The sequence below is a fragment of the Hyaena hyaena genome, unplaced genomic scaffold (assembly GCF_003009895.1).
Source record: "Hyaena hyaena isolate Hyena2069 unplaced genomic scaffold, ASM300989v1 scaffold_235, whole genome shotgun sequence".
In the NCBI taxonomy this organism is placed as follows: domain Eukaryota; kingdom Metazoa; phylum Chordata; class Mammalia; order Carnivora; family Hyaenidae; genus Hyaena; species Hyaena hyaena.
The window spans coordinates 2,193,147-2,208,310 of NW_024080867.1; the positions used below are offsets into that span (position 1 = coordinate 2,193,147).

At 45.0% G+C, this 15,164-nt stretch overlaps 1 protein-coding gene, 1 long non-coding RNA gene and 1 pseudogene across 6 annotated transcripts; 1 reads left to right on the forward strand and 2 right to left on the reverse strand.

Annotated features, from left to right (window-relative positions):
- Positions 1-1,217, reverse strand: LOC120239706. Of its 2 annotated transcripts, none has more exons than XR_005530490.1 (2): positions 1,128-1,217; positions 1-659 (listed from the first exon to the last, which is right to left on the reverse strand). It is a non-coding gene; the product is annotated as an uncharacterized LOC120239706 (long non-coding RNA). The 2 variants fall into 2 exon arrangements; XR_005530491.1 differs by having other exon boundaries at positions 1,094-1,208.
- A 157-nt stretch (positions 1,218-1,374) lies between these two features.
- ZNF582 (zinc finger protein 582) lies at positions 1,375-14,850 on the forward strand. Of its 4 annotated transcripts, none has more exons than XM_039244126.1 (6): positions 1,375-1,460; positions 2,447-2,554; positions 3,034-3,121; positions 4,325-4,451; positions 4,691-4,786; positions 13,258-14,850. In XM_039244126.1, the coding sequence occupies exons 3-6, from the start codon at positions 3,113-3,115 to the stop codon at positions 14,580-14,582; spliced, it is 1,557 nt and encodes a 518-aa protein (XP_039100057.1). In that variant the 5' UTR covers positions 1,375-1,460; positions 2,447-2,554; positions 3,034-3,112; the 3' UTR covers positions 14,583-14,850. The 4 variants fall into 4 exon arrangements, with proteins under 4 accessions (XP_039100057.1, XP_039100059.1, XP_039100058.1 ...); XM_039244127.1 differs by lacking the exon at positions 1,375-1,460 and adding an exon at positions 1,503-1,689; XM_039244128.1 differs by lacking the exon at positions 2,447-2,554 and having other exon boundaries at positions 1,390-1,460.
- Positions 7,057-12,283, reverse strand: LOC120239751 (annotated as a pseudogene).
- Positions 14,851-15,164: the final 314 nt, after the last annotated feature.

Here is a 15,164-nt window from a genome sequence, read left to right on the forward strand (position 1 = left end):
AAACTTTTTCTAATACTTTAACATCGTCAGGTTTAGCACATGTTCACAGCTTTTGTTTTTCAGAGCATTCCTATTCCTAGGCATTCTCGTATGTATATTTTTTTCATTTTGACATTTCTACCAACTTATCTATTTCCAAAGAGGAAAACAGTACTGGCATTTTTACTGGGTTTAAGTTAAATGTCTAAGTTAACTTAGAGGTGCTGACATCCTTGAAATGTGCAACAATGCAGACACTGACAAATCTCAGATGAAATGATTCAAAGAAGATGACAGAATACACGGTCTGAGGCAAACAAGACCAGTTCCAGAGACAGGAGCTCTGGACTCCAGGTCAAGGACAGCCGTACCGCGTGGGCAGAGGTGGCTTCCCCACTCAGGGACCAGGCCTCACATGGCCTGAACAGCATCCAGGACATCGGAAGCTCGACCACACTGGACCATGCCGTTCTGGGATGTGTCAGGTCCAGGAGCGTTTCAAACGTGGCACACCAAGGTCCAACTGCCTGTGGTCTGGGGGACTTGGCAGAGAGCTGTCCTCCACAAGTGGAAACTCCTTGTCATCTTGTTTAAAACATTTTTGCTGGGTGCCCCTCTGGTTCGGTCGGAAGATCATATGACTCTTGATGCTGGGGTCTTGCATTCAAGTCTCCTGGTGGCTGTAGAAATTACAAATAATAAACTTTAGGGGCACCTGGGTGGCTCAGTGCCTTGAGCATCTGACTTCCGCCCAGTCATGATCCCACTTCATGAGTTCGAGCCCCACATTGAGCTCTGTGCTGACCACTCGGAGGGGGGAGCCTGCTTTGGATTCTGTGTCTCACCCCCACCCCCTCTTTCCCCTCCCCTGCTCATACTCTGTCTTTCTCAAAATAAATTTTAAAAAATAAATAAATAGAAACAATTTTGCTTATTCTGCAATCTCCCTCATAACCTACATTTATTTCAATATTTTTTCTCCTTCTAAACCTTCTGGTTAAAGTGGCTGCTCTCCGGAAACGCTGATGCACACACGAGCGTGTTCCCAGAGTGGCCAGGTCCCAGTCACACGCAACGACGGGCCCGCACCACACACGACACACACCGCACTCACCACCAAAGACGCGATCGTACCACACACCGCGCACCTGACGCGCAGACCCGCCGGCGGCCACGCGGGGCCTCGAACACTCTCCCTCGAATCCGGCAAGTCCCTCCATCACACGCGTGCATCCCGGGCCCGCCCATCCCGAAACATCGCGACATCGGCCTTGCGGCCTAGCGGCGCCTCTGTGTCCAAAGACTGCGTTTCCCAGAAGAGACTGCGGCGTTGGCCCACTCGCGAGGCAGCGTCGGCGGTGCGTTGTGCGCCTGCGCCATCTTCCGGCTTCAGGCGGCGGGTCCGCCGATACCGAGGAGGAAGCGCACCCGGGCCTGCTGGAGCGCGGCCACGGTTGCCCCTGGATCCGAGGAGTTGGCAGGTGAGGGGCTCTGGAGCTTTCCAGGTGCTCCGGGATCCGTGTGGGAGCGGGCGCCACAGCCGGGCGGATCTCGGGCCTGGGAAGAACCGGAACGTCTCTCCCCAGCGTCGGTCAGCGGCTTCCCGGGCTCTGGACTACATTTCCCATCGGCCTCTGTGGCGCCCCACCCCCGCCGCTAGCGACCCCTTTCCGTGTCCAGGCTCATAGCCTCTATCTATGGACCCCTTAGGTGGGTGTGACGGGGTCCCGACTCCCCGAAAATGCTGGTGGATGTTTTACAGTCATTTTACTCGTGTCTTTTTTTTTTTAATTTGGGATGGAGTCTTGTTTGATAAGATTCTCAAAGAATTGCAAGACCTCAAAAGATTTAGCACCACTAGTTCAGAAGCAGAGACTGAAATTTGAGAACATTTTAGATGACCTTGTAGAAAAATCTTTGTCCAGCAATGGGGAAACGGTTGAGTAAATCGTGGGCCACTTTTTTGTAATAAAATATTACGAAACTATTACAGATAATGCTAAAATAGTGGTCATTATTTAAAAAATTCCTATTACATATTATCAGTTATTTCATTTACACATTACTTAGAATTAGACGTTTGTAACATGCCAGGCATTGTTCTAAGTTTCTTTCGAAAATACTCCTCGTTTAATGATGAACTCACAAAGTGGTTAAACATCATTCTTAATACTTGGATGTTTTTATTCCAATCGTTTTTTTAAGCCCATGTGCAAGCAGGTGGGTGATTTGATCTCTTTTCCAGAATGTTCTCATGTTGTATACAGAGACTACTTGTGAATATCTTTCCTTGTTAGTTAATGTTGCCCCCCATCATTTTTGATAGTTATTTGGTGTTCCGTCATATGGCTGGGCCAAAAGTGATTCAACCACTTGCCCACTTGTGCACTGCTAAATACTGATTTTTGCTCTATTTTTCAATAAATACTGTGCACACAGCTTTGCTCGCTGTTATGTCTCTGTACAGAGTTATATGGATGTGATGAAAATGGAGTCGTGTGATTTGCCCATTGCACCCGCACCCCTTTTATTGACTCAAGGCAGGGTCCACGAAGTAATGTCCACCAGGCGTTAGGTAGGTCTGTAGGGTTCTTTGTGAATTTGGAAGTTGCGTAAAGAGCCGGGGAGACCTCTGAAGGTGTTACATTGTGGGCATGAGCGAGTTAAATGTTATGTTTCTGGGAAGGCTTCACTGTGGGCCGGGCCAATGCTGGTGAGGCAGGCGGTGCTCCCTGGCCTGAGGACTACCTTTCTTGTCCTTGGGACACCATGTGGCCATAGTCACTGGACCAGGACTGAGCTCCCCGCCACAGATTTGCATCAGTAACGAGGTGGAATTCTCTGGGATTTAGGGGAAGTCGGAGAGAAAGGGCCACTGGTTCCCGGTCACGTTGCAGCAGTAGAGTTGTGTTTCCTGAAGCTGGGTAAGGACGACCGCCAGGACCCATCTCTCATTCTTGTGGGGGTGGGGGATAAGAAGGCGGGGCTTGTAGCCATGGTTCTGGGAGCTGTGAGGCAGGTTTGGCCTCTCATGTTTGCTCTTTCCTCCCCCAGCTCTGCCGTCTCCGGATTCTGGCTTCCCCAAGAGAGGAGGCAGGAGGAGGACCCGTCAGCCCATGACATTCTAAAAGTCATGTCCCTTGTGAGTTTTAAATTCATGTCAATATTTGCTTTCTGTATCTTGAAGCTTCCCACCTGGATCTCATTCAAGAATCTGGTTTTCAGAGGTTCCCATTTTAGAGACTAAAAAGACCAGGTAGCTAGTCCCGTCTCCCGCTGCCCCCTCTATTCTGACCACTGCCCATGGATTCAGTCTGCACAGCATTCCACATGTGATAGTGTGGTATTCTGCCAGGAAGCTAGATAGAGCAGAAATCCATTTCCTTGTGTAAAATGAGAACCGAGGGTGGATGAAATAGAGATGAATACTTGTGATCACTGTGACATGGAAAAGCATGGGAACTGGTCTCGGCGCCGTCTCCCGCTTTGGGAGGGATCAACGATTGGGTGTGTCACTGAGCCTTTGCTGGAAATCGGAGAAATTAGACACCAGAAGTAAGGTCCACTTTCAAGGATGAACGGACCCTTTGAATGTGGGTCATCTTCCAGCAGCTTCTTCAGCCTAAGAGCAAGAGAAGTGCAGTTGTGTATTGTGAGACAACTGGCCAGATGGATGAATTTTTCAGAATCTAGATAGTCCGAGCTTGGAAGAGCCTTCAGAGATCTGATCCAACTTCTACATACAAAATAAGAGAACGGTTGAGGCATCTTTTCACTTGATAGAAAATTGTACAGCTCATAAAAGTAATGTTAATTTAAGAGTTTTCTCGTAAGAAAGAATGCTTTGATATGGTGACATAATGGCGAATCCACGTCTTCAACTAAATCTCAATTTATATGAATATCTTATTTTCTAACATAGAAACATTTCTTCAGTAAGACATTTGGGGGTAAGTCTATCAGAAATTGTTGGTTTGGTTTGTTGTTGTTGAAATTACAGGTCTCTCGTTGGGAATTTGTTGTATCCCAAGGACAGAGCAGGCAGTGTGCTTTATTATAAAGTGTGTCACACTGGGGAAGACTCCACTTAGCTGGCTTTTAATTTTCCTCCCAGATCTGTGTACAGAGCTTTGGTTTGTAATAAAAAGGAATGTTCAAGAACATTTCAACACTGTTTTCCTCATGCCCACCCTCTCTTGTCACCCGCTCACATTGGAGGCCTCCCACCCCAGTTTCCTTTTCACCAGAACACCCCATTCCTGCCGAGACCACCTGCATCTCCTCTCACCCCATCAAGAAACATTTCCTTGAAGCATGCAAATAACAAACCTGCCTGTTGTTTCAGGAGTCAGACGTGTTCAGGGATGTGGCCGTAGTCTTCTCCCAAGAAGAATGGGAGCGGCTGGGACCTGCTCAGAGGGACTTGTACAGAGACGTGATGTTGGAGACATACAGCAACCTGGTCTCACTGGGTAAGGCGGCCTGGTGTGTTAGTTGGGATGTTATCCTGGGCGTATCCGTTCCTTGCTTGTCAATTTCCGAGTACCTTTTCAGCAGTCAAAGAGCAGCTCCATGGGCTGATGCCGTGTCTTCCCCAGCCCACAGGGACTGTCAGACTTCCTCTGGTCTCTCCTGCTCAGTGACCAGCTCCTGGATCTGAATTCTGGGGGCCCCACGCCATAACTGGGTGGCATGTGTTTCTCCCATCCAGGTCTTGCCGTCTCCAAACCTGACATGATCTCCTTCCTGGAGCAAGGCAAGGGGCCCTGGCTGGGGGAGAAAGCAGCAAGAGCAGGCCCGTGCCCGGGTAAGTGAAGCCTGGGTGGGAAGAGAAGCCACTACATTTAGCGGGTACATGAGGAAGCAGGAGCTTTGAGTTAGAAAATTTTCCCTCCAAGGTGCCAGACTCAGAGGCCATGTCCCACTTATCATCTTTTCTGGCCTGTCACGTTGTTCCTTTCTTCCTGAATCGTCTCTGTGTATGTGGGTCATCACTCCCCCTTGTCCTTGCTGACCTCGGTCAACAGTCCTCAGTCTCCTTTGGTGGATCTTCTCACTCTCTTTAAATGTTGGAGCGCCCCAGGGCTCAGACTTGGGTTTCTTCTTCCCTGTTTATTTTCATTCCCCGGAACCTTCTCCATTACTCTGGTTAATTATATATGTTTTTTTTCCATTACTGTGCTTTTAAACACCATTCATACTTGTGTTGCCCAGCGTGGAGCCGCTGGCCCCGTGTGGACAGTGTAATTCACATTCATTGCAGTTAAATACATTTAAAAAATCAGTACCTCAGTTGTACTTGCCCCATTTCAAATATTCAGTAGCTACTTTGTGGCTCGTGTCTGCTGTACTGGACTGTGTGGATCCAGAACATTTCCACTGTCTTCAGCTATTCCTTTAAACTCCACATACTTCTATCCAACTGCCTTCTCATCATGTCCACTTAAGTGTTCATTGGCCACTATGAGTATAACGTTCCAGAAAGGAGTCCTTGATCCTAACAATCTGATCTTCTCTCTTTCTTCCACGCTTTAGTAATAGGGTATTAAATTCTTGTACTTGCTCAAGTCAGAAACGCTTGAAGCATTCTTGAATTTTCTCTCTCACATACCTATCCAGACTGTCAGCAAATCCTTGTCGTAGACTCTAAGCCTAAAGTTCTTTCTTGTCCATCGTGAAAGCAGATGCAGGATTAAAATGCAAGAGATGGCTAATGTCCAGGAAAAGACAAGAGCCCCGAATAAGGGTCCCTGTTCTGTATTTATTAAGATCAGAAGGCTTTCAAACGTGATGGGCGTGCACAAAGAGACAATGAATCTGTGAACATTAACTCATGGGCATGAGGGAAAGGGGGTTTTGAAGATTAACGGTTAGGGGTTTGGGTCAATATAAAACAAAATCCTGGTGCTCGGCAGATGGGCAGATGGTTGTTAACAGCAGGCAGGAGGCGCTGTGTCTGTTCATCTTAGCTGGCCTAGGGGAGAAGGCAGAGCCAGTAACCTCGGGGTCAACAAGGCATCTTTCTTTTGCTAATCAGCTCCTCTCTGGGCAGCATCACCTGCAGCGGTCTAATTCGGTCCTTCCTTCCTGTGAAAGCAGCTTTCTGCTATAGTACTAAGGTGGGGGGCATTTCCGCCTGAATGCCTAATCTTGCTTACCTCCTATACTTTGTATTGGGGCCTTGCCCCTCCCCCCCCACTGAAGAGGCTTTGCCCCCCCTCTATCCTGGAGGCCTTTGCCCCCACCCTGCTCTATCCTGGAGTCCTAATCTTGTTTACCCAAGCTTGGGTGAGAGCATCCTATGGCTTTATAATTCTTTATGGCTTGTTAACCCATTGGTGCAGGCCCAGGGAATTCCAAAGCTTATTCCCCACAAATCCCATTTGCTGTACCTTGAAATATATCCAGAATTTAACCACTTCTCGCCAACACTGCTACCATTTCACCCATACCACCATCACCTTTGGCTTAGACTCTTGCAGCAGCCTCCTCCCCATCCCTCTGCTTCTGTTCTCGTCCCCTGCAGCGTTTTGTCCACATGGCAGCCAGAGTGGCTTCACATGTGGAAGATTTGTCCACATTGAAGTTGTGCTTGGCCCTGGGCGTGAGTGAGGTCAAGTGTGGAGTGAGCATCAGGAGAGAAGGCATGTGCGCCTATATAAGTGAACATATTCACAGATTCTGGGGATTAGGGTGTGGGGATCTTTGGGAGGCCGTGATTCTGCCAGCCGCACCCGTAATGTCAATTTTGCTTTTGTTTTTCATTTTAGTTTGACAGCATATGTTAATTTGATTGTTTGACATGCTGAGTTTTATTTACTCCTTAGATGTGTAGGTTTACATCATATATAAAAAGGATCTCCCCCTTTGACATTATAAAATGAGTCTCTTATGATTTTTTTCTAGTATTTTTATGGTGCTATTAATGATTCCTGTGGCATTTATTCTTGTGCAAGATGTGATTTCACATTATTTCCCAGGTTGTTATCCAGTTATTTAAACAGGATAACTGATTTTATTGTTAACTGATTTTATCTTTTCACCACTAATTTCCCAAGCCACTTTTGTCATCTGCTGTTACCTCTGGATCTCTTTGTGGACTTTCAGTTCTGTGTCATTAAGCTCTTTATCTAACTATGTGACCCATACCATATTGTTTTAATTATTGAAGGTTTTAAATATCTGGTAGATAGGTCCTCGTCATTCTTACTTTTCAGAATTTTCCTGACTATAATCAGGTTTGCTTTTCCATTAGAACTTTAGAATTAGAATATCTGATTTAAAAAATAATCATGTAATTCTTACTGAGATCACAGTAAATTTCTAGATTAATTGAGGAGAAAACTGATTTTTCAAATTGATTTTATCTATTTAAGAACATGATAGGCTTTTGTCTTCATTTATGTCCATCTCCTGGTAGTTTTAGAGTTTTATTTATATGGGTCTTGTCTGTTTCTTCCTATATTTATTCCTAGGTATTATATCTCTATTGCTGTTACTGGAAATGGGGCCTTTTCATCCCTATTATAGTTCAGCTGGTGGTTTTATATAAGGCATAAGTGATTCATATCTTCAGAATAATTTTGTAGTTAACCCAACTTACTGAATTTTCTCGTTATTTATAATAGTTTTCATGTAATACTTGATTTTCCAAGGAGTCAATCATGTCATCTGCAAATGGTGATAATGTTTTTGCATTTTTATACCACTTGAGTTTTTCTGTTTTGCTGACGAGGTTGCTGATCGCACAACACCCCCAGAACAATGGTAACGGGGGTAGTTTATGTCCTCCTCTTGTTCTTAACCTTAGTAGGAATGTTGTTAGTGTCTTCTCATTAAGCATAGTATCAGATTCAGGAATGAGATAGAGATATTTGATTAAAGAAGTATCCATCTTTTCATATTTTATTAAGTTTTCTTTTTTTTTTTTTTTAATGTTTTATTTATTTCTAGGAGAGAGAGAGAGAGACAGTGTGAGCAGGGGAGGGTCAGAGAGAGAGGGAGACACAGAATCCGAAGCAGGCTCCAGGCTCTGAGCTGGCTGTCAGCACAGAGCCCGACGCGGGGCTCGAACCCACGAACCGCAAGATCATGACCTAAGCGAAAGTCGGACGCTTAACCGACTAAGCCACCCAGGCGCCCCTTAAGTTTTCTTTTTTAATCTGTGAAGTCTGGGTTATATGAATAGATTTCCTAGTTCTGAATACTGAATCTAAACATTCAACTGTTTTATTTCTTTCTTTTTTTTTAATGTTTTATTTATTTTTGAGAGAGAGAGAGACAGTGTGAGCAGGGGAGAGTCAGAGAGAGAGGGAGACACAGAATCTGAAGACAGGCTCCAGGCTCTGAGCTGTCAGCAGAGAGCCTGATGTGGGGCTCGAACCCACGAACCGCAAGATCACGACCCAAGCCAAAGTCAGACGCTTAACCGACTGAGCCACCCAGGCACCCCTCTACTGTTGGATTTCTTGAGTCACCTGTGGTAATTTATATTTATTCTGGAAAGTCCTCTTTAAAAAAAATTTTTTTTAGTGTTTATTTGAGAGAGAGAGAGACAGGCAGAACACGAGTTGGGGAGGAGCAGAGAAAGACGTGGACACAGAATCTTTAGCAGGCTCCAGGCTCTGAGCTGTCAACACAGAGCCCAACACAGGGCTCGAATTCAGAAGCTGTGAGATCACGACCTGAGCCAGAATTGGACGCTTAACCGACTGAGCCACCCGGACATCCCAGTGCTCTTTTTTAAAAATTTATTTATTTATTTTGTGTGTGTGTGTGTGTGTGTGTGTGAGAGAGAGAGAGAAAGAGCAGGGGAAGGGCAGAGAGAGGAGACAGAGGGAATCCCAAGCAGGCTCTGTGTGTTGTCAGCACAGAATCTGATGTGGTGCTTGAACCCACAAACTGTGAGATCATGACTTGAGCCAAAATCAAGAGGTGGTCACTTAATAAACTGAGCCTCCAAGGTGAGAGAGCCACCGAGAGAGAGCGAGGATACGCATGAGCACGCGCAAGCAGGGGAGGGACAGGAAGGGGGACAGAGGATCTGAAGTGGGCTCCTCACTGCCAGCAGGGAGCTGCATGCAGGGCGCCAGGTCGCAAACCACAAGGTCATGACCTGAACTGAAATCAAGAGTCGGACGCTTAACCAACTGAGCCATCCAGGCACCACTTTAATTTTTTTAGAAATCTCCATACTGTTTTCTATAGTGATTACACCATTTTAAATTCCCACCAGCAGGGCACAAGGATTCCAGTTTCTCCACATCCTCATCAACACTTGTCATTTTCTGTTGAGTTTTGTTTTGGTAGTGGCCATCCTAATGGCTTTGAGACAGTATCTCATTATAGTTTTGATTTGTGTTTCTCTGATGAGTAGTGATGTTGAACATGTTTTCAAATGCTTCTTGGTCACTTGTATATCTTCCTTGGAAAAATATCTATTCAAGTCCTTTGCCAATTTTTTAATAGGGTAGTTTTTTTGTTGTTGAATTGGAGGAGTTCTTTATATATGTTAGATATTAACCTCTTATCAGATATGTGATTTGCAGATATTTTCTTATGTTCTGAAGGTTACCTTTTTTACTTTTTTGGTTGTTTCCTTTGATGCATGAAAGTTTTAAGTTTGAGGTAGTCCCATTTGTCTATTTTTGCCTTTGTTGCCTGGGCTTTTAGTGCCCTATCCAAGAAATCATTGCCAAATGCAATGTCATAAGTTTTTTTACCCCCATGTTTTTTTCTAGGAACTTAACATTTTTAGGTCTTATGCCTAGGTCTTTCATGCATTTTGAGTTAATTTTTGTGTATGGTATAAGGTAAGGGAGCTGCTTTATTCTTTTGCATGTGGGTATCCAATTTCCTCAGAACCATTTGTTAGAGACTGTCTTCCTCATTGTGAGGTCTTACCACCCTTATCAGGGATCATTTAAGCTTATGCATGGGTTTTATTTCTGGCTTCTCTGTCCTGTTCCATTGGTTTACAGGTCTCCCTTTATGTCAGTGCCATGCTATTTTGATTATTGTGCCTTATAATATGTTTTGAAATCAGGAAATGTGAGACTTCCAACTTTGTTCTTCCTTTTCAACTTTACTTTGGCTGTTGAGATCCCTTGAGGTTCATATGTGGACGCTGTTTTAACATCTTAATGCTAAGACTATACATCAGATTTTTAGACATATTTTTTTGGTTATCCAAAATAGTGACTACAAATGCTAAATAATTAACTTTAAAATACTTTGCCAGGCTGCTCATGAAAACATGAAATGGATACAGGAGACCTTACTATTACTGCTGCTATTTTGCAATGTTTTTAAGTTTATTATTTTATTTTGAGAGAGAGAGTAAGTGCACAAACAGGGGAGGGGCATAGAGGGGGAGAGAGAATCCCAAGCAGGTTCTGTACTGTCAGTGCGGAGCCCAATGTGGGGCACTATCTCACAAACTATGAGATCATGACTTGAGACAAAATCAAAGAGTCGGACACTTAATTGACTGAGCCATCCAGGGGCCATTTTTTTTTTTTTTTTTTGAGAGAAGAGTGGTTTTTGGTTTTGTTTTTATTTTTGTGGGAGGGGGGAGAGTGCAAGTAGGGGAGGGGCAGAGAGAGGGGTACAGAGGGTCTGAAGCAGGCTCTACACTGACAGGCTGACAACAGTGAGCCTGATATGGGGCTCCAACTCACAAATCATGAGATCATGACCTGAGCTGAAGTTGGATGGCTCAGTTGGCTGAGAGAGGACTCAGGTACCCCGAGAGAGAGGAGTGTTTTTAATGGCCTCCTCAGAGGCAGCCAGAGTTCTTTCCACGCTGCCCAAAAAGCAAGTAATGTGTCATTACTTTAATCCTAAAACCAAATTCACATTTGGGCATAGTTACAAGTTCCCAAACTAGTCTTCTCTTTCTACCAAGCTGGCTCTAATTTTCCATGTTCCACGGCAATCTTTTTTTTTTTTTTTTTTACAAATAGTTTATTGTCAAATTAGTTTCCACATAACACCCAGTGCTCATCCCCACAAGTGCCCTCCTCCATGCCCATACCCCCTCCCCCCCACATCCATCAGTTCTCAGTTTTTGTCAGCATTCAAGAGTCTCTCATGGTTTGCCTCTCTCCCTTTCCCCCTCCCCCCTCCACGGCAATCTTTTGATTGTCCTTCGTTTACAGGATGGCTCAGATGTCGCTGACCGTTGAGTGGGTCAACCACTAATTCATAGGTTGCCATCATAATGGCTGTAGCTGGAATCTGTCTCACGAGAGTTGTTAGACCACAGTGAAGAGACCCAAAACCTTACATCTGAACAACCACACATGGTGTCTGAAAAAAATGTCTGTATGTACTTGATGCCCTCTTTACCTGGTCTTGTTCTTACAACTTTATGTGGATGCTCTGTGCACTAGTTGTGCACAAGTTTTTTTTACCTTAATGTTTGTTTATTTTTGGGAGACAGAGCAAGAGCAAGTGTGGGGGAGGGGCAGAGAGAGGGAGACACAGAATCCAAAGCAGGCTCCAGGCTCTGACTTGTCAGCACAGAGCTCAACGTGGGGCTTGAACCCATGAACTGTGAGATCATGACCTGAGGCGATGTAGACACTTAACCAACAACCCACCCAGGCACCCTTCTAGCACAAGTTTTTGAGAGAAGAGCAGCATCAGTCCCACAAAATTTGATATGTCTTTCACAGACTCTTCATCATCTTCCATTGTCAAAGTAACTTTTCATTCTAGCAGGTTTTGTTTAATACTTTTACATGAATAAAGTTCTGTGAAATGCCACTCTTGGAGGCTGGCCTGCCTATAAAGTCCTCTTTGGGCATCTGTCTGCCACACTTTACGAGCACATTAGAAAGCACCCATTTGCTTTCCCGAGTTCCTCGTTATCAGGCTGTATGTAACCAGCCCTCTCTCGGCCCAGTGGGATTGGTTGCTGTGAGCACAGTACAACAGGCCACTGCAACTGAAGGTGTGTGACAGGTAAAATCAGGATCGAATACATCATTCGACTTGTCTTCGCAGTTTGAATAAGCAGCAGAGAAGAAACCACCTGCAGTAAGTTGGGGCCTTACCCTCTAAACAAGGAACAAGGCCTTCCCTTTTCCAACGTCTCTTTGACACGGTGGAGAGGCCCAGGAGGGACGGGTTTAGTGGACACCAGGCCTGAGCCGTGCAGTGAGCTGCGCTTCAGAGGCGGAAGGCGTCACAGCAGAGGACTGCGGCACGTGCGGCCAGCCCCCGCCTCCCACCCCCCCGGCATCGGGTGAGCCATCGTGTTCCTCCGGCTGGGTGAAGATCCACTCACCCTCCTCGTCATTTTTAAAACCCACTTTATTGAGGTATAATTTATACTCAGTAAAGTGCATGCATTTTAAGCATAACATCTGGTGCGCATGGACACACATATACACCGGTGCAGCTGTCACCACAGGCTGGAGAACATGTTCGTCACCGTGAAAACTTCCCTTGTTCTTCCCACCCGATCCCTCACACACCCAGCCCCAGGCAACCAGTGGTTTCTTTGCAACTCTGGTTTCTTTCTAGGCTTCCATGGAAACATCCCTTTTTTTTTTTTTTTTTTTAAGTTTATTTTTGAGAGAGGGAGAGAACGAGCAAGGAAGGGGCGGAGAGAGAGAGAGAGGGAGACACAGATCGGAAACAGGCTTTAGCTCTGAGCTGTCAGTACAAAACCCGAAACGGCTCAAACCCATGAACCTCGAGAGCATGGCCTAAGCTGAAGTCTGACAACCAACTGAGCCACCCAGGCGCCCTGAAACATTCATTTTTTAAAAACATGGTTTAGAGATTGGGGCACCTGGGTGGCTCAGTTGGTTAAGCGTCTGACTTTGGCTCAGGTTATGATCTCTCTGTGAGTTCAGGGTGTATCGGGCTCTGTGCTGACAGCTCAGAGCCTGGAGCCTGCTTCAGAGCCTGGAGCCTGCTTCAGATTCTGTGTCTCCCTCCCTCTCTGCCCCTCCCCTGTTCATGCTCTGTCTCTCTCAAAAATAAACAAACATTTAAAAAAAGTTAAAACATGATTCAGAGGTGATTCTGATCCACACTAACATTTTAGAGCTACTCTTATAACCTCCTTCTGACTACTACTTCTCACTTTATGGTATTTCCTTTCTCTCTGTTCTACTTACCTGTTTCCTAATTGCCTAGCCACATTCAAGAGCTGACAGGTATGATCATGAGTCTGAACTTTCTGGTTTTACTATACAAGTTCTTTTTTCTGGAAAAGGAAAGAAAAACATGCTTTTTTTTTTTCTTCCCCTCCCCACCCCCCAGAATTGGAGTCCAGGTGTGATACTAAGGTATCGTCTCCAAAGCAGCACTTTTATGAGGTACCGTCACCACAGTGGGAGATAATGGGAAGCCTTGCAAGTTACGGTCTTGAGTGTTCGAGGTTCCAAGACGACTGGGAATGCAGAAGCCACTGTGACAGACACCAGGGGAGTCCGGATGGACATCTGAGTCCAGCGATAATCAGTGATGAGGAAATGTCTGCTTTCAGCCAGCCAGCATCGTCATTCCCTTTTTATCAGAAAATTCATACTGGAGAAAAGCCCTATGGATATGATGACTGTGGGAAAGATTTCTGGCAGGAAGGCTTCCTTATTAATCATCAAGGAATCCATACTAATGAGAAGCCCTATAAATGTAAGGAGTGTGGCAAGGCCTTTAAATACGGCTCACGACTAATTCAGCATGAGAATATTCACTCTGGCAAGAAGCCCTATGAGTGTAATGAATGTGGTAAGGCTTTCAATTCTGGTTCAAATTTCATACAACATCAGAGAGTTCACACTGGTGAGAAACCTTATGAATGTAAGGATTGTGCAAAGGCCTTCAGTCGAAGCTCACAGTTGATCGAACATCAGCGAATTCATACTGGTGAGAAACCCTATCAGTGTAAGGAATGTGGCAAGGCCTTTAATAGGATCTCACATCTTAAAGTACATTACAGAATTCATACTGGTGAGAAGCCCTACGCGTGCAAGGAATGTGGGAAGACCTTTAGTCATCGGTCTCAGTTGATCCAACATCAGACTATTCATACAGGCAAGAAACTCTATGAATGTAAGGAATGTGGGAAGGCCTTTAATCAAGGCTCAACTCTTATTCGTCATCAGAGAATCCATACTGGTGAGAAGCCCTATGAATGCCAGGCATGTGGGAAGGCCTTTAGGGTGAGCTCGCAACTTAAGCAACATCAGAGAATTCACACTGGAGAGAAGCCCTACCAGTGTAGGGTATGCCGTAGGGCTTTCAAACGCGTCTCCCATCTCACCGTACATTACAGAATTCATACTGGTGAGAAGCCCTATGAATGTAAGAAATGTGGGAAGGCCTTCGGTCATTGCTCACAACTGATCCAACATCAGGTCATTCATGCTGAGGAAAAGCCCTGTGAGTATAAGGAATGTGGGAGGACTATGCACCATGATTCAGCGACGGCTCAGCATCAGAGAATGCATAATAGAGAAACCCAAGTGAATATAATAAACGTAGAAAAGCCTTCCATCAGCACGTACCCTTTACTGATCATCAGAGAATTCATGTTAGCAAGCAGCCATATGAATGGAAGCAATGGGGAGAGCCCATTAGCATAGGCGTCACAACTTACTCCTCATTTTTTGGAGAAAGACTTGAAGAATGTAATACAGAGGAGAATGCCTTCGTTCAAGCCATCCTTTATCCTGAATCATAAGATTTGTAGTGAAGAACAAATTTATGGATATAAACTGTTTAGACCATGATTCTCAAAGAAGCAAGGGAAGGTTGGAAAAAGTCTTGTCTGTAACACATTCTGGAATCACATTCTCTCTCTCTCTCTCTCTCTCTCTTTAGAGCGAGTTGGGGAGGGGCAGAGGGATTCAGAGAGAGTGAGAGAATCTCAAGCAGGCTCCATGCCCAGTGCAGAGCCTGATGTGAGGCTTGATTTTATAACTGTGAGATCATGACAGGCTAAAATCAAGAGTCAGACACTTAACTAATTGAACCCCCCAGGGCCTCCCAGAACCACATTTTCTAACCACACTGCAACTATTTTAACGATAGCCCAAAGTTTTTTGTTTTTGGTTTTTTAACATCAGCCAAAAGTTTTAATTTTCTTGGAAATCAAAAAGAAAAAAACAGCCAAATTACTCTTGGGTTCAAACTATTTTATTAAAAAAATTTTTTTAGTGTTTTAT

Bases quoted from the DNA above. Each gene is read 5' to 3' on its own strand.
- ZNF582 (XM_039244126.1), top strand. The intron at 4,452-4,690 runs GTAAGGCGGCCT...TCTCCCATCCAG, and splicing joins CAGCAACCTGGTCTCACTGG to GTCTTGCCGTCTCCAAACCT. The intron at 4,787-13,257 runs GTAAGTGAAGCC...CCCACCCCCCAG, and splicing joins AAGAGCAGGCCCGTGCCCGG to AATTGGAGTCCAGGTGTGAT.